A 19,463-nucleotide genomic window follows, 5' to 3' on the forward strand; every position below is an offset into this window, starting at 1 on the left:
GGTGAGTAGATTGTCAGAGAATGGAGGTTGCGTTTTCAGAAATAGAGGGAAATGAGGTATAAGTGTATACAGTAGATAAAATTGTAGAAAGCTTTAAAAATCAGCAAGAGGATGCTGTAGGAATAAGGAATCATTAAAGGCCTGAGTACATGAATGAATGATGGTTTAAAATGCTGTCAGTCTGGTGATGCAGTGTGGAGTGGATGGTGAAGACGGGGAGAGAGCCAGGAGTCAGGGCTGTTCGAACAGTAATTTTCGTGTGGAATAGTAAAGGATGTAGACTGGGGTGTTGACCAAAGATAGAAATGAAAGCAAGGGGATAGAAAATTAGGTATATTTTGAATGTAAATTCAACAGAACTTGACAGATTAGGTAGAAGGGGCAGCAGGGGGCAGCATCAGGCCTAGCTGGCTGGGGGAGAGATGATGCCATTGACCATTATGGGAACACGGGAAGGAGGCCCCCATCCAGAGCAGGCATGAAGAGGGGAAGGAGACTGAAGTCTGTCAGATGTAAGACGGAGGGTGTCTGAACTGACCAGATGAAAATATAGATACACTGTTAGAGCTCATGACAGAACTGGATTTCTGGGTTTGGAAATTAAAGGCATAGAGAAAACCACAGAAGTATGGAGAATGGAAATGGTATTTGGAAGAGGGAAGCAAAGGTAGAGGACTAAACTTGAGCTTTGAGGAAGACACATTCTAAGGTGTGACAGAGGAGCCAATGAAAGAAACCCCGCAGTAAGACAGAGGTGGTGTCTTCTGTGGAAAGAGAAAGTCAATGGGATGAGCAGCAGGAAGAAATGCCAATCATTCATGTCTTCTTGTAATTCTTCATTATTAAGTTCAAACTCGTTTAGTCATTGATTGATATAACAGATATTTGTGACAGCATCTGATGTGCCAGATTCTGCCTGATAATGACTCTCCCAGCTCTCCAGCTTCATTGCTGAATACTCTCTCTACTCATTCCGGACTTTTTTTCCACCCTGTATTTGGAACTTGCCCTCCGCAGGGCCTTCATCTACACAGATGAACAGTCTCAGTCTGGACAATCTCTCCCCTGATGTAGCTCCTGTCCATCCTTTAGCTGTAAATTTCACTTCCTCGAGTGCTTCCCTGACTTCTCAAACTCCATTAGTCTACCGTGATATGTTTTTAGGGGACTCTCTCCTTCTTATTTCTCTTTTTCATTGGGATATCATTGAAATTCCTTATTAATTCTTAACACACGTGTAATAACTTGTTTGGTGTTTGTGAGCTTCATGAGCTGCTTGGTTCCCCACTGAATTTCTGGTATCTAGAGTGGTGTCTGCTACATTAAGTATATATTAAATGAAGAAGGACTAAGAAACAGTCACTTGATTTGTCAACAGTGAGGGTAGAATTGATCAGGGAGTAGCTGTAATAGAAGAGTAAGGATGAAGACCAGGTCGCTGAGCTTTGAAGTGGAGAGGAAACAAGAGTAGGGGGCATGGACCTTATCTGAGATACTTAGTAAGAAAAGTGGGGGAGAGCAGTAGGATGGTAGAAAGCTATTTCTGTTCACAGTCTTTCTAGGTATTTCTTTACTCCAACAGTGGATGGTTTATTCAACTTTGTTACCTTTCTTTTTTTTTTTTTTTTTTTTACTAATAGGTGACAATATTTTAGCAGTTCTTAAATATCTAGCTACATCTGATATGTTGGCTTCTTCTTCTAAGTATCAACATGGAAACATGGTCTTCTTTGATGTGCTTGGCCTGTTTGTCATTGCCTACCCCTCTCGTGTTGGCTTGATAATTAACTACATGGTGGTAATGGCTGTTGCTTTATACCTGGGAAAGAAATTATTGCAGCCCCAAAATAAGAGTAAGTATTTTCCTTTAAAACTACTGTACTGGCACGGGTATGGAATTTGCCTGAAGTTTTTTAGTCACTTTGCTTATATCTTTCCAAGAAGTTAAAAATCTTAAGAAAAATAACATTTGATTTATACTGTTGTAAGAAATTTGTAAATGAATATCAGGTTGATATGCTCATTATACTTTTAGTCATGGTGAAGCAGGCAATTTTTACGTACTTATGCACTTCATAGAAGTACCACAAAAGCTTGTGGAAAATGGTTTGTAAAGATTGACTTTTAGTGAAGAGTCCCATTAAAAAGTCTTGTCCACACTACAGACCAATAGCACACTGTTCTGGAGTATAAATGAGCGTCTTCTGGTTAAATTGGTCTCCTTCTACAATGTTTTGTACTCTAAGTTGGTGTGTGCTGTTATCAGATAAAGTATTTAGCAGCAATTTAAATACTCATTTATCACTGGTTATTTTCTCATGCTACTTCTATTCCTGTGTTAGCTTCTTTTAGTAAGATTTTATATGGAACTTTGCCCTCCATTTCTGCTGTTATTTCAATACACAAAGCATCCCAAAGGTGATGAAGATGAAGACGACCCACTTTTCTAGCCAGGAGTATATCTGAACTACTCCTGAAGACTTATCTCTTTGAGTCTTCTGTACGCAGGGACTCTGAGTAGATGTCAATACTTGAATCTTATTCACTGATACTTTCCCTGTGTAGTGTTTAACAAACCTTACCCCTAGGAAATGTCAGTATTTTCAATTACAATGGTGAATTTTGTTTTAATGTTTGCTTCTTTAATTCTACTGACTGGTTATGAAATTGATTTGATAAAGACGGTGATCTCTACTTTTTGTTTTCTCTCAATTAGCTGCTACCTACACAAAGGACTTCTTCTGTGGACTTGGCATCACTCTGATAAGCTGGTTTACTAGCTTGGTTACAGTTCTCATTATAGCAGTGTTCATCTCTCTTATTGGACAGTCTCTCTCATGGTATAACCACTTCTACGTCTCCGTTTGTCTGTATGGAACTGCAGCTGTTGCCAAAATAATATTCATACATACCCTCGCAAAAAGATTTCATTATGTGGTAAGTGTTGGGCATATTTATTGATTTCTTTTTGCTGCCTACTAGGATTGAAGACAAACTCAGGTGGGTGTTCCTTGTGATTGGCCTTTTGAGCAATCAAAGATTGTTTGGCATGGCTATAGATAATTGACTCCGAGATCTGTGTTGACTTTCTGGAAGGCTTCTCATTCTGAGGGTAGTAGACTTCAAATGAGGTTATAAAGCTGCAAACAGTTTGGGGTGTTGGTGACAGCAAGGTGTGTTAGCATAGCCTTTTGCCTCTCCTGACTCTGCGGTTTTTGTAACCATGCTCTTTAATCTACCAGCCTTCCTTGGGATCACCCAATTATTTATATTTGAATAGCTCTGTTTTCCACTGGACTGTAAGCTCCTTGAGGGCATGGATTGTTTTGTTCATTGTCCCCTGTGCTTAGGCAGTGTCTGAAACAGCACTAACACACAGTAAGTGTTTGCTGCGTGAATGAACGTTGCGCTTAAAACTGCGCTTAAAGTTTTCAGTTTCCTTCACTTTTTTTTTAACTTTTATGTTGTTGATGCATATTCTGTCAGCATGCCTTTGTGGTCTGGGGGTTATACTGACACACTGCTAAGGAGAATAAGGGGAGGTAGATAGGGTTCCAAAATGATTTATGCTGACTTAGAGAATATAGCCATATTGTTGTGGTTTCAACTGTATACCATTGTATTTTGTTTGGTAAAAACAAAATTAGGCATTAGGGTTATGAGACAATAGGACTAAAAATAAATTACAGTGAGAGAGCAAGCAGTGGTTTCTGATTTTCTAAGAGAGTTAAAGGGAAAATCTTTCTTAGTTCCGTCATTTTCAAGACGGCCAGTGTACACCTGTTTTTTCGGTTTGTACTGCTGGGGATTAGAATGGAGACATGGAAGACTATAATATAGCATCCTTTCACAAGGATGTCTTTGGTACCTGAACCTTGGTCTCAGTTTCAGTTCATGTTGGGATATGATCTGAGGAGCCCTTCTGTGTTTCAGGCCCTATTGAAGAAAGGTTCTTTGAGGTTAGCCATCTGTTTATGGTTGAGCCAATGCTTGTATCTTAGTGGCTTCTGTCTCCAAAAGAATTATACCATGGGGCTCAATTTCACATGCTTATTCTTAGTGCAATGGTATGTAATCAGTCAGAGCGTGGCTGACTGTCATTGATACGGCATTGGGGTGCAATAGAGGGTAAGACAGAAATGCTTAGTAAAGTTCTACTTTGACTGATTTCAGTTGTCTGATTACAGAACTTTGGGCTGAAGGCACAATGTAAAGAATAGTGTGATTTATTTTCATTTCACAAATGGTCTTTGAGTATCCAGTGGGCTTCCATGCTAAGGTCTGGTACAGAGATTCAGGACATAGTCTTTTTCTTTGAGGAGCTCACAGTTTCATTTGGGGATGAAATGATGGAGAAACCACAGGGGTTTCAGTACATTGGGACGAAGTGAAGTAGAGTGATATATTAACAGTGCTGTAGGAATATAGGGCCTGGAGAGATGAATTTTGTTTGTGGAAGTCAGGAAGGCTTCATGAAGGAGGTGGTGACATTTGAACTGGGTTTCTGAAGCCTGAGTAGAAGTGTGCCAGATAGAGAACAGGTTGATGGGCAAAGGTGGGAAGGTACAAGATGCATTTGGCTCACAGTCAGTAAAAAGTTCAGTGTGGTGAAGATGAGGTTGATAGGATAATAACTGGGAAAGTAGGCCAGGGTGAAGTTGGAGCATGACCCTAAAAATCAGTGGGGCCACAATTTAAAATTTCTAAGCAGGATATTGAGTGTGAGAATTTGTAATTTAGTAGGAACATACTGGTAACAGTGTACAGAATGGATTGGAAGGGGTAGAGGGATAATAGAGACGGGGAGAGGGGAACTAGATTTGAGGGATGTTTGGACTTGGGTACAATGTGGGAACAATGTAAAACATTTTCAGTTATTACAGTCTTCATTGTTGAGATCTTTGTTTTTAAATATCTGAGTGGAATTTGGCTTCAAATTGAATCCTAAGAATTATTTTATTCTTTTTAAAAACCATGACTCTTGATTAACAGTGTTGAACATCTAATTATTTAACGATGATAGCCTGTCTTTCATTGTCCAAAGGAGGTTTGTCAAGTGAACTTTAACTTGTTTGGAAACATGTGACAAACTCTTTTGAGCTCTTGAATTAGGGACCCTTATAACAAACATGCCCTGGACTATACAGAAATGAGAAGGCAGAGGAGAGAGAAAAGCTTAAATATATCTATTTCCGTTTTGGTATTTCTGCACTAAAATTATAACTTTCATGTTTACATTAATAGAATCGCTGGTGCAGACGTTAAAATGTATTAAGTTCATATGGCAACTTTCTTCTGAAGAACTCAAGGTGCTGCACAGGAATCCTCAGACTTCAGAGCTCAAAAAATGTAGATCAAATTTTATAACGTGAAACCACCAGGAATCCAGGATGGGGGCAAAGTTGTGCTACAAGACCAGTTGGAGATAGAAAAGACTCAGGAATCAAGCAAAAACCCCCCATGGCTGTGTGCTCTAAAGGTCCTGCAGTTCTCAAGCTGTGCTGTTGGTGGCGCTGCAGCCACATTCACATAGGTCATTTCTCCAGTTTGCTTGACATTCCTTGTAAGTTGCATGAATAAAAGAGCTTACAGAGGTGAATGTTTTTAGGAGAGTCCTTTCTTCTATTTTAGAACATTTCCAAAGGTCTTTCAGCCCGGTGGAGGGAGAGCACAGATTATATACAAGTAATGATGTTTTTACCCCCATCTTGTTAAATTCCCCTTTCCTGTGCAGTAATTTGAATTTATTACTTTATGATAGGAGGTAGCTTTGTCAGTGTTTACTTTAAAGTTTAAAGGATAGACCCTGCTCCAAACAAAATATAGCTTTTTGGAGCAGTGGAAGTTACACTACAATAGAAGATCTTTATGAATGGCCCATGAATGAGACGACTTGTGTATTTTCTTTCTTTCAGAATGCCAGTGACCAGTATCTGGGAGAAGTATTTTTTGACGTCTCTCTGTTTGTGCACTGTGGGTTCCTTACAGCTCTCACTTACCAAGGGCTCTGCTCGGCATTTATTAGCGCTGTCTGGGTGGCATTCCCGTTGCTCACAAAGCTTTGCGTGCACAAGGACTTTAAGCGGCATGGTAGGGTATTTTTGGTTGTGATACAAATGGGAAATACCTTAAAATACATAAGATAAGGCTTCCAGGAACTATTTCCATATTTGATCTTTTTGGGTAGGCTTTCTAAATTGTTGCTGTTTGTTGTTTTTTTTTAACTTTCAGATCACACAGATTTTTATCTTACACCTTATACCTACCCCATCATTCTCACGTAAATGAGCACATGCTAATATATTACATACTTTGTTTTCTTATTTGTATTCTACCGTAAGTCAAAGTATTTTCTCTCACTAAGATAACATGTACCAAAAGGGCAAGAGTCAGAGCTAACCTAATTTCTGTTAGGTGCGAAGGTATACCAGGACTATGAAAAGCTGTTAGCTCACTGGAGAATTTCAGAGATGTGTTTTCTTTCTCTTTTTCTGTAGGTGCCGGAGGAAAATTTATTGCCTTTTACCTTTTGGGGATGTTTATTCCTTATCTTTATGCATTATACCTCATCTGGGCCGTATTTGAGATGTTTACCCCTATCCTTGGGAGGAGTGGTTCGGAAATTCCACCTGATGTCGTGCTGGCTTCTATTTTGGCTGGTTGTACAATGATTCTCTCATCCTATTTTGTAAGGAAAAAAAAAATTTTTTTAATTTCCTTCTTCATTTTATATATAAATACATGATGAGTTTTGCCATGCTAGATCCTGTGAAATAGTGTTGATTCTACTATTAAGCAAAAGAAATGGTGAATGACTCTGCATATTGTGGGTTCGGTATGGGCATAAAATGTAGAAGGGGGGGGGTTGTTGTTATTTTTGCTTCCTCATCCTCCCAAATCCTCTGATTATACTTCTTTTCAAATAGCTTTCAAACTACCTGAATTTGAATGTGTGGAACGAATACCAAGTGAGAAGTGGTAGAGATTGCTTGGTGGTGAATTTTTAGAGTGTGTTTTGAACTTACTAATTAGAGGCAAATGTTAATAAATACATGGTAGTTTCATTGGTGCTGTTAGAGCTAGTGAAGGAAGACTAATTCTGATGAGGAGTTTTCCCTTGTCGTTCACCTGCCTTGGTGCTGGCGCAGCCAAGGTCACTGATCGAGTCTGTGTCCTTGAGTGACATACACTTAAAACACCCAAACATGCCTTCCTTTACCAAGTAATGAATACATGTTACAGGCCTTGTCATTTTACTGTATCAGTGTTCTGCCCTCGCAGGGCGAGTCCTACCTGTGCCATCCCTGCTTCTCCTCCCTGGGACTCTCCGGAGGGAAGAAAAGACATGATGCAGAGTTGACAACCAGACTGCCCTCTGTTAGAGCAAGCTCCAGGCAGAGTTCTGCCCTTGGCGTGGTGTCGGCACTCTCCAGGACTCAGGCCTGGCTGCTCTGTTTTGTGGCTCTTTTCATTGCAGTCCCTAAGAGTAAGAAGTATTTACTGAATACCTGTAGGTACACTCTGAGATTTGAGGCTAGGGTACCAAATAGAAAAAGTAGCTATGACTATTATAGCTCTTTCCTTCATGGAGAGAATAGTGAGCTTTTTCACACTGATATAGTAAAGGGCATCTCATGTGGTGACTAGGGTCTAGGGACAGCAGATACAAGTACCACGTGCATGGTCAGCGCTGTCCATGCAAGTCCCTTAAATGGCAAATAAATAGCTGCATGTGTGACTGCGTATACAGCCCTGTAGAGTAACTCTTATGCACGCTGTTGTTTGAGATCAGCTGTACTAGCTCTGAAAGAAATCTGAGCATTGCAGCCATTTTACTTTTAATATTATGATTTAGTCCTTACTGGTATTTGCAGGGATAGATGGAAAATTCTAAAATGTTCTTTGTTGCCTTCAGGGTTTACTTCTTTTGGTTTTAATATTAAGCCTTTAAATCCTCTGTATATCTTAATAGATGGTTTGCTGTTGTGAGGACTAAAGGAGATGTAGTTTCATCACATGTAGATTAGGTTGTAATCTAGAGTCAGCTAAGTTATGAACTGGACCCCCGCCCCGCCCCTGCAGTGTATTTAAATCACAGTCAATGAATGAAAGCTACTGATGCTCATAAAAGATGATCAGAATGTGGGGCATTTCAGTTCTGTTCCATAGGGAAGGGGACAAAATGAACCCTGAAAACTTCACTGTGGAAATTGAAAAGACCCCAAAAGCATGGAAATCTTGGAAACCATAAGCAAGTAGATTAAAGTTTATTACCTTCTAAATTACTTTTGGAGAGTGGCTCTTGGAATACTTTAATGTTCATTATAATGTGAAATAACTCTGCTGCCCTTTGATGCTGTGGGTTATCATTCTCTTCGCTATTTTCTTACTTATGTGTAGCTGTGTTACAGATAGTGGCTTTTTACTAGAGTGAGACTTTTCTCCTTGGGTAATGGAGAATTGAACCACAATGCACACTTCAGAGAGCCTGTCTTTTAGTCCTTGGGGACTTATTAAATATATTTTCTAGGAAGCAATTAAATTGCTGTCAAATGATCGGTTAACAGGTTTCCTGGGGTTCCCCTGTGCTGGGGCCATCATGGTTGTACTGATTAAATGAGACTGCTGGTAGGACCGGGATCAGGAGGAGATTCTCAGAGAGAAACAGAGAAAGAGCCAGCGCACACGGGACACTTCATAGTCCCTTTTCATGCTTCTCTTCATTTTATTTCACACCCATTTCGGAACCTAGAGTGATATCAGATGTAACATTTAAGACGAAAGACAGTAAAATGTGATACAGTGGGATCCAAACACACTGTCACTAGGCCGTTCTCTTCTTCCTTCTCTCCCACTCTCTGATCACCTTCTCATTTATCACCATTACCAAAGCTCTTCCAGAAGGTGGGTGGAAGAGGCAGAAGATGAGCCTCATGACCTGGAGAAGAGAAAAATATGGATGTGGAAACCGTAGTTTAACTTGAAGTTGTAGGACAACTTTGGGTAGCAACAGGGTTGAGAATGGCAGGAACCACAGCATTATGACAGGGAGGTTTTATTTGGACCCAAACGACTCTGTATACCTAAACTTAACCAGTCTCCCAGTGGAGGCGAAACTTATTACTTGGCAGGATATTTGACCCTGTTCTGAGGAGCCACATTTTAAATATTGTGACTGTCAGGAGAAAGAGGGACGGACAGGGTAACAAATTGTGTTTTGCTGACTCACTGCCATAAATCCTTGGGTACTCTGTCTTACTTCTGTCCTTCAGTGTAAAAACATTAAGATCTTCGACTTAAGACCAGTACTGTTTTGCTGGAGATTACCCCGGTTGGCATATCGTTACACTGTAGATACAAAATCTCTTAGTTTCATATAGTAGAGTATATGGTAGGTTATGAATATCTGCTTAATTTTTCATTTTCATCTCAGTAAAAATATTTTCACATTTATGTTCTTCACTTTTCTACTTATTGACCCTGGAGGGTGGGCAATAAGGGGGAGAAGGCAAAAGGGGGAGCAGGGACTAGGTCATTGTTTCTCAACGTGGCTCCTTCAGAACCCCTAAGGGATCTGTGGACATATTCTATAATCATGTGTCCCCCGCAATTTTTAATTCAGTGACTTTATTACAATTAAAAAATTAATATAAACATATTTAGGACTTCCTGGATGCCCATCTTGAGACTGAGCCACTTGCTTTTCCTGCCCAAGTTCAGATTTGTTATTTTAATTGTGTTGGCCTTGGTTAACTCTGCAGTGACAAGGGCAGAATTACCTTTTTTCCCCTGGTTTCAATTTTCATAGTTTTTTTGGGTCTTTTCCAAGTGAACTATAAGTTGATTTACAATATTGTGTTAGTCTCAGGTGCAGAATTACTTTTATTGCAGTTTTTCCTTATGTGCAGGTCCACAGGCAGAGTCTTGAAGGTGCATCTAAAAGATGAATCCAGCACATAGGCACATTATGAAAGCATTATTAGAACTTGAGTTTTGTTGAAATAGGCCTGCTTACTTGCTTAAAAGCTTACCTCTGGTTCTTTAATAAAAGCCTGATGTCGTGATGTTTGGTACGGTTCAATAGTGTCTGCTGTGCAGTTAACTACAGGGTTTGATAGAATTGGAAATAAGATAAGTTCACGGTTTGACTGATGGTGGATGTACATCCTCTAGTAGTCTCTTGGCTGAGCAGAGACACTGTCTCAGTTGCCTTTTTCCCTCTTACTGTCTGGCTGCCTGTCAGAAAGGCACCATCGTGCAGATGGGGGCATCTCTCATTTATTTAGGCTCTGACTTGTGATGGAAATCCCTTATAATTAGTGCTTCGTGTACTGGGAGTTGGGAGTGTGGTAGCACATGCTGATACATGTCCTTTATTATCTGTCTGACAACACCTGTTACAACGTCAAGTCAGTAAAGCCACCTTTCTGCCAATGGTAATTTTTCTATTTTTGTGTTTTGTGTTTTAGATTAACTTCATCTATCTTGCCAAAACCACAAAAAGAACTATGCTAACTTTAACTTTGGTATGTACAATTGCATTCCTCCTTGTTTGCAGTGGAACTTTTTTCCCATACAGCTCCAACCCTGCCAGTCCAAAGCCAAAGAGAGTGTTTCTTCAGGTAAGAGCGATTTTGCGTGAGCTATTTGAGATCCTGGAGAGGAAAGGCTTATGGTGTTTTGAGCTTACTAGTCAACAGTGAAGCTCGAAACACATAAGTGACTTTTCTACTGTTGACCTATTAGTTGGTACCTCGAATATTTTGTGTAAGGCAGTGAGGAAAAGACCATCAAGAGGCATTCTTATCAGCTAGAAACACTTCTCCTAAGAGCCTGAATCAGAAATGTCTGCTTGTTCTTATTACTGTTCAAATTACAAAAATGTACCTGCTTGGAAAAACAAGAGCAAATATGTATCATGGAATAATGAGCTGTCAGAAGTACAGATTGTAAAACTGTGGGCTGAGTAAAAATATGACCTCCTGTCAACTGGCAAAATGAAACAGATTCTTTAAAATGCGGTAAGATTGATCTTAGGTAATGTTCAAGGTAATGTGATAGTGAAAATATAATAACTTAGATATTAATAAAATGAGATTTAGAACTTTCTTAGATTTCAGGTTTTTCTGCAAACTTTTCAGAGCTGGTGTAAAACAGGAAAAAGAATTTAAGTCCCCTTATTTCCAGTCTTCCTCTCTGTTAGAGGGAATGGAGTGGCCAAACAGAAAAGCCAAGTCATAACCTAGATAATTATTCAAGGACTTGAGTAAGTAGTAATAATATATTTGAACTTAAATATAAGAGAGGAGATTTTGAGAAAGAGCCAACTATTCCTTGTTTTTGTTTCCAGTCCTGTAGGACACAGTGATACATCTTATGTGACAAATTTTACAGTCACATCAGTAGTCATTAGGAAAAGCTAGATTTTTATTTTTAAAAACTCCTGTTCTGATTTGTTTTGGGGTTCTCTTCTTCCCCAGTGCCAGAAGGTGACAAACTTTTCCTATAAAGGGCCATAAAATAAATATTTTAGGCTCTGCCAGCCATGTGGTCTCTGTTGCAGCTACTCTGTTTCTACAGAGTGAAAGGAGCCATAGATGACACCTGCAGATGAATGTGGCCATGTTTTAATAAAGCTTTATTTATAAAAATGGCAGCAGGCCATTTGGCCTGTGGACTGTGGTTTACCCCTGCCCTTTGCAATCCTTTTTCTTTTCCTATTTGATATTCTTCAGGCTGGTTTCCGTTGTTAATAGAGCTATTCCAGATGGAGCATGGTGCCTTTTCAGAGAATTATGTTAGGCACAGGTCTGTCATCTAGTGGTGAGCTGTGATTATTTTTCTCTGCACATCAATTAGCATGTAACACCCTGAAAGGGAAATGTGTGTGTATTTCTTTTAGAATGTATTTAAGTCCTTTTATGACTTTTAAGAGTTCTAGTTTTCATGTCTTTTATATCTGAAATAGTAGGTTTTCAGAAAATTTTTATATGAAATTTAAATACAGAATATATTTGTAAGAAATAATAATCATGTGAGTATCTGTTGAGTTTAAAAGAGCATTAGCTGTATCTTAGAAAACCTCAGTATTCCCTTCTTGATCCCAACTCTTTTGCTCCTCTCTCTCTTACCACCCCCAAAGTACTCACTATCTTAAAGGTTGGAGTTAATCATTATTTTACCACATATGTATTAATCACTAAACAACAACATATAGTTTTGCCTGTTTTTGAGCTTCTTACAGGTAAGGCCATACCATATACTCTTTGGTGGCTTGCTTCTTATTGCCCAACAGCATGTCAGAGTCTTCCAGGTTGATCTGTGTCACTGTAGTTCGTTATTTTTCATTGCCGAATAGACTTCTGTCATAGGAGGATGCCCCAATTTATTTGCCCATTCTACTGTTAATGGACATTTGGGTTGTTTCCAGTTTTTGCTAATATGGACAATGCTGAACCAACACTTTTGTACCTTTCAAGAGTTTCTCTAAGGTCCATATTCAGCAGTGGAGTTGCTGACTTGAAGGGTTATGCGCATGTTAACTTTATTAGGTAATCTAAGCAGTCTCCTAAAGTGATTGTGCCAGCGGTGGGTTCCTGTTGCTCAGTAGCCTCATCATTTCTTGGTATTGTCACGTAGTCATTTTTGTTAATCTGGGGTGGGGATGTGGGTGAAGGAGTTCAAACAGTAGTTTCCTCATTAGTCTTGTTCTTTTCAGCATATGACTAGAACATTTCATGACTTGGATGGAAACGTAGTTAAACGAGACTCTGGAATATGGATCAACGGGTTTGATTATACCGGAATGTCTCACATAACACCTCACATTCCTGAGATCAACGATACCATCCGAGCTCACTGTGAGGAGAACGCACCCCTATGTGGTTTCCCTTGGTATCTTCCAGTGCACTTTCTCATCAGGTTGGTTCATTACTTTTCTGCTTTTAGTTGGGGGTTAGTTTGTTCTCAAGTCCTATCACTGTATCAGTGCTTTATTATTTTAACTGGTTAACATAGAAGTTGAGTGCTGTTTATACTATTTTTCTTTTTAATATCACTACAAAAGTTGTATTTCTTTGTGGGATAAAGCACTCAGAAGTTTTTTATTCTCCACCAAATTTTGCTTTTTCAAATTAGGAAGTCTTTCCTCTAGAAAGCTGAATAGTTAGAAAGAGTAGCCCTCTTAACTGGTCTAACAGATAGCAAGCAGCTAAGCATCAATGTCAAATTGTTTTATTTCTGGGGAGTTTTTATGGTTTGGCTGTGAAGGAATGGATGAGAAGAAATAGGATGGGTAGTGGAATCAAGATCACCTAGGATCCTTGTTCTTAACTTTTGGAAGGTTTTATTACACAATAACCTGGGCTTCAGAGAAACTGACATTGTTTATCATGTTCATCAGTTTACGTGTTTATTATATTCTGAGCACTTCCATGAATTATAGTTCAAAATCAACTAATAAAGCAACCTGAATATTGAAGTTATCTTTCCAAATAGGAAAAACTGGTATCTTCCTGCCCCAGAAGTTTCTCCAAAAGAACCTGCTCATTTCAGACTTGTATCCAAAGAACAGACACCCTGGGATTCTGTAAAGCTGACCTTTGAAGCAACAGGTAAGTCATATGGTAGTTTTTTCTTCTCTCTTGTCATTTCTTAAAAATTTTAATACGCACGTACATTTTTTCCTCAAATGTATAATAGTGACCAGCAACTTAGGAAGAACTTGGTGTTTTTAAAAGCAATTGAAGCTGGTTATGATTTTTAAAAGAAAATTTAATAGATTTTATTTTCTAGAGTAGTTTTAAGTTTACAGAAAAATTGACCAGAAAGTACAGAGATTTCCCTATCGTCCTCTCTACCCCCCACCTTCCCTTATTATTATCCCTTTTGCATTAAGTGTGGTACATTTCTTTTAATTGATGAGCCTACATTGATACATTATTATTAACTAAAGTCCTTGGTTTACATTAGACGTAGTTCACTCATTGTGTTGTTTAGTTCCATGGGTTTTGACAGATGCATATTGTCATGTATCTACCATTACAGTATCATACAGAGTAGATTCACTGCCCTGAAATCCCCTGTCTCCACTTATGCACCCCTCTCTCCTCCCTCCCTCTGGCAACCGCTGATCTTTTTACTGTCTCCATTGTTTTGCCTTTTCCAGAATATCGTATAGCTGGAATTACACTTTGTAGCCTTTTCGGATTGGCTTCTTTTGTTTAGTAATTTTCACTTAAGGTGCCTTTATGTCTTTTAGTGGCGTGATAGCTCATTTCTTTTTATTGCTGTCAATGTACCACAGTTTGTTTATCTTCTGATCTACTGAGGAACATCTTGGTTGCTTCCAGTTTTTGGCAGTTATGAATAAAGCTTCTGTACACATCTGTGTGCAGACTTTTGTGTAGAATAGGTTTTCAAGTCATTTGGATAAATATCTAGGAGTGCAATTGCTGGACTGTATAGTAAGCTTGTGTTTACCTTCGTAAGAAACTGCCGAAGTGTCTTCCAAAGGCAGTATGAATTCCCACCAGCAATGAATGTGAGTTCCTGTTGCTCTACATTCTCACCAGCATTTGGTGCTGTTAGTCTTTTGGATTTTAGCCATTCTTCTTCTTTTTTTAAAAATTTTTAAATTTTATTTATTTTTCTATACAGCAGGTTCTTATTAGTCATCCATTTTATATACATCAGTGTATACATGTCAGTCCCAATCTCCCAGTTCATCACACACCCACCCCCTTGTGGCTTTCCCCCCTTGGTGTCCATGCATTTATTCTCTACATCTGTGTCTCAACTTCTGCCCTGCAAACCGGTTCATCTGTACCATTTTTCTAGGTTCCACATATATGCGTTAATATACGATATTTGTTTTTCTCTTTCTGACTTACTTCACTCTGTATGACAGTCTCTAGATCCATCCACGTCTCTACAAATGACCCAATTTCGTTCCTTTTTATGGCTGAGTAATATTCCATGGTATATATATTCCACATCTTCTTTATCTATTCATCTGTCCATGGGCATTTAGGTTGCTTCCATGACCTGGCTATTGTAAATAGTGCTGAAATGAACATTGGGGTGCATGTGTCTTTTTGAATTATGGTTTTATTTAGATATATGCCCAGTAGTGGGATTGCTGGGTCATACGGTAATTCTATTTTTAGTTTTTTAAGGAACCTCCATACTGTTCTCCATAGTGGCTGTATCAAGTTTACATTCCCACCACCAACAGTGCAAGAGGGTTCCTTTTCTCTACACCCTCTCCAGCATTTATCGTTTGTAGATTTTCTGATGATGCCCATTCTAACTGGTGTGAGGTGATACCTCATTGTAGTTTTGATTTGCATGTCTCTAATAATTAGTGATGTTGAGCAGCTTTTCATGTGCTTCTTGGACATCTGTATGTCGTCTTTGGAGAAATGTCTATTTAGATCATTTGCCCATTTTTGGATTGGGTTGTTTGTTTTTTTAATATTGAGCTGCATAAGCTGTTTATATATGTTGGAGATTAATCCTTTGTATGTTGATTCGATGGCAAATATTTTCTCCTATTCTGAGGGTTGTCCTTTCCTCTTGTTTGTAGTTTCCTTTGCTTTGCAAAAGCTTTGAAGTTTCATTAGGTCCCATTTGTTTATTTTTGTTTTTATTTCCATTACTCTAGGAGGTGGATCAGAAAAGATCTTGCTGTGATTTATGTCAAAGAGTGTTCTTCCTACGTTTTCCTCTAAGAGTTTTATAGTGTCCGGTCTCACATTTAGGTCTCTAATCCATTTTGGGTTTATTTTTGTGTATGGTGTTAGGAAGTGTTCTAATTTCATTCTTTTACATGTAGCTGTCCAGTTTTCCCAGCACCACTTGTTGAAGAGACTGTGTTTTCTCCACTGTGTATCCTTGCCTCCTTTGTCATAGAGTAGTTGACCATAGGTGCGTGGGCTTTCTATGCTGTTCCATTGATCTGTATTTCTGTTTTTGTGCCAGTACCATATTGTCTTCATTACTGTAGCTTTGTAGTATAGTCTGAAGTCATGGAGTCTGATTCCTCCAGCTCCGTTTTATTCCCTCAAGACTGCTTTGGTTTTTTTGGGGTCTTTTGTGTCTCCATACAAATTTTAAGATTATTTGTTCTAGTTCTGTAAAAAATGCCATTGGTAATTTGATGGAGGTTGCATTGAATCTAAAAATTACTTTGGGTAGTATAGTCATTTTCATAATATTGATTCTTCCAATCCAAGAACATGGTATATCTCTCCATCTGTTGGTATCATCTTTAATTTCTTTCATCAGTGTCTTATAGTTTTCTGCATACAGGTCTTTTGTCTCCCTACATAGGTTTATTCCTAGGTATTATATTCTGTTTGTTGCAATGGTAAATGGGAGTGTTTCCTTAATTTCTCTTTCAGATTTTTCATCATTAGTACGTAGGAATGCAAGAGATTTCTGTGCATTAATTTTGTATCCTGCAGTTTTACCAAATTCATTGATTAGCTCTAGTAGTTTTCTGGTAGCATCTTTAGATTTCTCTATGTATGTATCATGTCATCTGCAAACAATGACAGTTTTACTTCTTCTTTTCCAATTTGCATTCCTTTTATTTCTTTTTCTTCTCTAATTGTTGTGGCTAGGACTTCCAAAACTATGTTGAGTAATAGTGGTGAGAGTGGATATCCTTGTCTTCTTCCTGTTCATTTTTCACCATTGAGAATGATGTTTGTTGTGGGTTTGTCATATATGGCCTTTATATTGAGGTAGGTTCCTTCTATGCCCACTTTCTGGAGAGTTTTTATCATAAATGGGTGTTGAATTTTGTCAAAAGCTTTATCTGCATCTATTGAGATGATCATATGGTTTTTCTTCTTCAATTTGTTAATATGGTGTATCACATTGACTGATTTGCATATACTGAAGAATCCTTGCATTCCTGGGATAAATCCCACTTGATCATGGTGTATGATTCTTTTAATGTGTTGTTGATTCTGTTTGCTAGTCTTTTGTTGAGGATTTTTGCATTTATATTCATCAGTGATAGTAGTCTGTAATTATCTTTTTTTGTAGTATCTTTGTCTGATTTTGGCATCAGGGTGATGGTGGCCTCATAGAATGAGTTTGGGAGTGTTCCTTTCTCTGCAGTTTTTTGGAAGAGTTTGAGAAGGATGGGTGTTAGTGCTTCTCTCAATTTTTGATAGAATTCACCTGTGAAGCCATCTGGTCCTGGACTTTTGTTTGTTGGAAGATTTTTAATCACAGTTTCAATTTCATTACTTGTGACTGGTCTGTTCATATTTTCCATTTCTTCCTGGTTCAGTCTTGGAAGGTTATACCTTTCCAAGAATTTGTCCATTTCTTCCAGGTTGTCCATTTCATTGGCATAGAGTTGCTTGTAGTAGTCTCTTAGGATGCTTTGTATTTCTGCGGTGTCTGATGTAACTTCTCCTTTTTCATTTCTAATTTTATTGATTTGAGTCCTCTCCCTCTTTTTCTTGATGAGTCTGGCTCATGGTTTATCAATTTTGTTTATCTTCTCAAAGAACCAGCTTTTATTTCTATTGATCTTTGCTACTGTTTTGTTTCTCTTTCATTTATTTCTGCTCTTTATGATTTCTTTCCTTCTGCTAACTTTGGGTTTTGTTTGTTCTTCTTTCTCTAGTTCCTTTGGGTGTAAGGTTACATTGTTTGAGATTTTTGTTGTTTCTTGAGGTAGGCTTGTATTGCTATAAACTTCCCTCTTAGAACTGCTTTTGCTGCATCCCATAGGTTTTGGATCATTGTGTTTTCATTGTTATTTGTCTCTAGGTATTTTTCGATTTCCTCTTTGATTTCTTCAGTGATATCTTGGTTATTTAGTAACGTATTGTTTAGCCTCTGTGTGTTTGTGGTTTTTACGTGTTTTTCCCTGTAATTGATTTCTAATCTCATAGCACTGTTGTCAGAAAAGATGCTTGAAATGATTTCAATTTCCTTAAATTTACTTAGGCTTGATTTGTCACCCAAGATGTGATCTATCCTGGAGAATATTCTGTGCGCACTGGAGAAGAAAGTGTGATCTGCTGCTTTTGGATGGAATGTCCTATAAACATCAATTAAATCTTTCTGGTCTATTCTGTCATTTAAAGCTTGTGCTTCCTTATTAATTTTCTGTTTGGATGATCTGTCCATTGGTGTAAGTGAGGTGTTAAAGTCCCCCACTATTATTGTGTTACTGTTGATTTCCTGTTTTAGAGCTGTTAGCAGTTGCCTTATGTATTGAGGTGCTCCTATGTTGGGTGCATAGATATTTATAATTGTTATATCTTCTTCTTGGATTGTTCCCTTGATCATTTTGTAGTGTCCTTCCTTGCCTCTTATAACATTATTTTAAAGTCTATTTTATCTGATATGAGTATTGCTACTCCAGCTTTCTTTTGATTTCCATTTGCATGGAATATCTTTTTCCATCCCCTCACTTTCAGTCTGTATGTGTCCGTAGGTCTGAAGTAGGTCTCTTGTAGACAGCATATATATGGGTCTTGTTTTTGTATCCATTCAGCAAGCCTGTGTCTTTTGGTTGGAGCATTTAATCCATTCATGTTTAAGGTAATTATCGATATGTATGTTATTATTACCATTTTCTTAATTGTTTTGGGTTTGTTTTTGTAGGTCCTTTCCTTCCCTTGTGTTTCCCACTTAGATAAGTTCCTTTAGCATTTGTTGTAGAGCTGGTTAGGTGGTGCTGAATTCTCTTAGCTTTTGGTTGTCTGTAAAGCTTTTGATTTCTCCATCAAATCTGAATGAGATCCTTGCTAGGTAGAGTAATCTTGGTTGTAGGTTCTCTCCTTTCATCACTTTAAATATGTCATGCCACTCCCTTCTGGCTTGTAGAGCTTCTGCTGAGAAATCAGGTGTTAACGTTATGGGAGTTCCCTTGTATGTTATTTGTTGTTTTTCCCTTGCTGCTTTCAATAATTTTTCTTTGTCTTTAATTTTTGCCAGTCTGATTGCTATGTGTCTCGACATGTTTCTCCTTGGGTTTATCCTGTATGGGACTCTCTGCACTTCGTGGACTTGGGTGGCTATTTCCTTTCCTGTGTTAGGGAAGTTTTCAACTATAATCTCTTCAGATATTTTCTTGGGTCATTTTTCTTTCTGTTCTCCTTCTGGGACCCCTCTAATGCGAATATTGTTGCGTTTAATGTTGTCCCAGAGGTTTCTTAGGCTGTCTTCATTTATTTTCATTCTTACTCTGTTCCACAGCAGTGAATTCCACCATTCTGTCTTCCAGGTCACTTATCCGTTCTTCTGCCTCAGTTATTCTGCCACTGATTCCTTCTAGTGTAGTTTTCATTTCAATTATTGTATTGTTCATCTCTGTTTGTTTGTTCTTTAATTCTTCTAGATCTTTGTTAAACATTTCTTGTATCTTCTCGACCTTGCCTCTATTCTTTTCCCGAGGTCCTGGATCATCTTCACTATCATTATTCTGAATT

The 19,463-nt window shown here is 38.3% G+C and overlaps 2 protein-coding genes across 5 annotated transcripts in view; one reads left to right on the forward strand and one right to left on the reverse strand.

The window, feature by feature from the left end:
- ERMP1 (endoplasmic reticulum metallopeptidase 1) overlaps positions 1 to 19,463 on the forward strand; it is a 52,119-nt gene that overhangs the window by 19,272 nt on the left and 13,384 nt on the right. For both annotated transcript variants that reach the window (XM_022573672.3, XM_089912528.1), the window contains 7 exons: positions 1,641 to 1,853; positions 2,717 to 2,937; positions 5,916 to 6,090; positions 6,498 to 6,688; positions 10,470 to 10,622; positions 12,719 to 12,921; positions 13,498 to 13,613. In XM_022573672.3, coding sequence (XP_022429380.1) covers positions 1,641 to 1,853; positions 2,717 to 2,937; positions 5,916 to 6,090; positions 6,498 to 6,688; positions 10,470 to 10,622; positions 12,719 to 12,921; positions 13,498 to 13,613 — 1,272 coding nt within the window. The remainder of the gene's footprint in view (positions 1 to 1,640; positions 1,854 to 2,716; positions 2,938 to 5,915; positions 6,091 to 6,497; positions 6,689 to 10,469; positions 10,623 to 12,718; positions 12,922 to 13,497; positions 13,614 to 19,463) is intronic.
- Positions 6,313 to 19,463, reverse strand: part of RIC1 (RIC1 partner of RAB6A GEF complex) — a 169,621-nt gene continuing 156,470 nt past the window's right edge. Inside the window, exons 27-29 of one of the 3 annotated variants that reach the window (XR_016393431.1) lie at positions 10,032 to 10,102; positions 9,780 to 9,936; positions 6,314 to 8,938 (exon numbers count right to left, since the gene is read on the reverse strand). The gene's annotated coding sequence lies outside the window, so the exon portion shown is untranslated. Of the gene's footprint in view, positions 8,939 to 9,779; positions 9,937 to 10,031; positions 10,103 to 19,463 lie in introns of all 3 variants that reach the window. The other 2 variants (XR_002644530.3, XR_002644531.3) reach the window with 2 other exon arrangements.

Source organism: Delphinapterus leucas, chromosome 6 (genome assembly GCF_059928025.1).
Source record: "Delphinapterus leucas isolate spDelLeu-1000000601 "Yukka" chromosome 6, BTC_Dleu_Yukka2, whole genome shotgun sequence".
NCBI classification, from domain to species: Eukaryota; Metazoa; Chordata; class Mammalia; order Artiodactyla; family Monodontidae; genus Delphinapterus; species Delphinapterus leucas.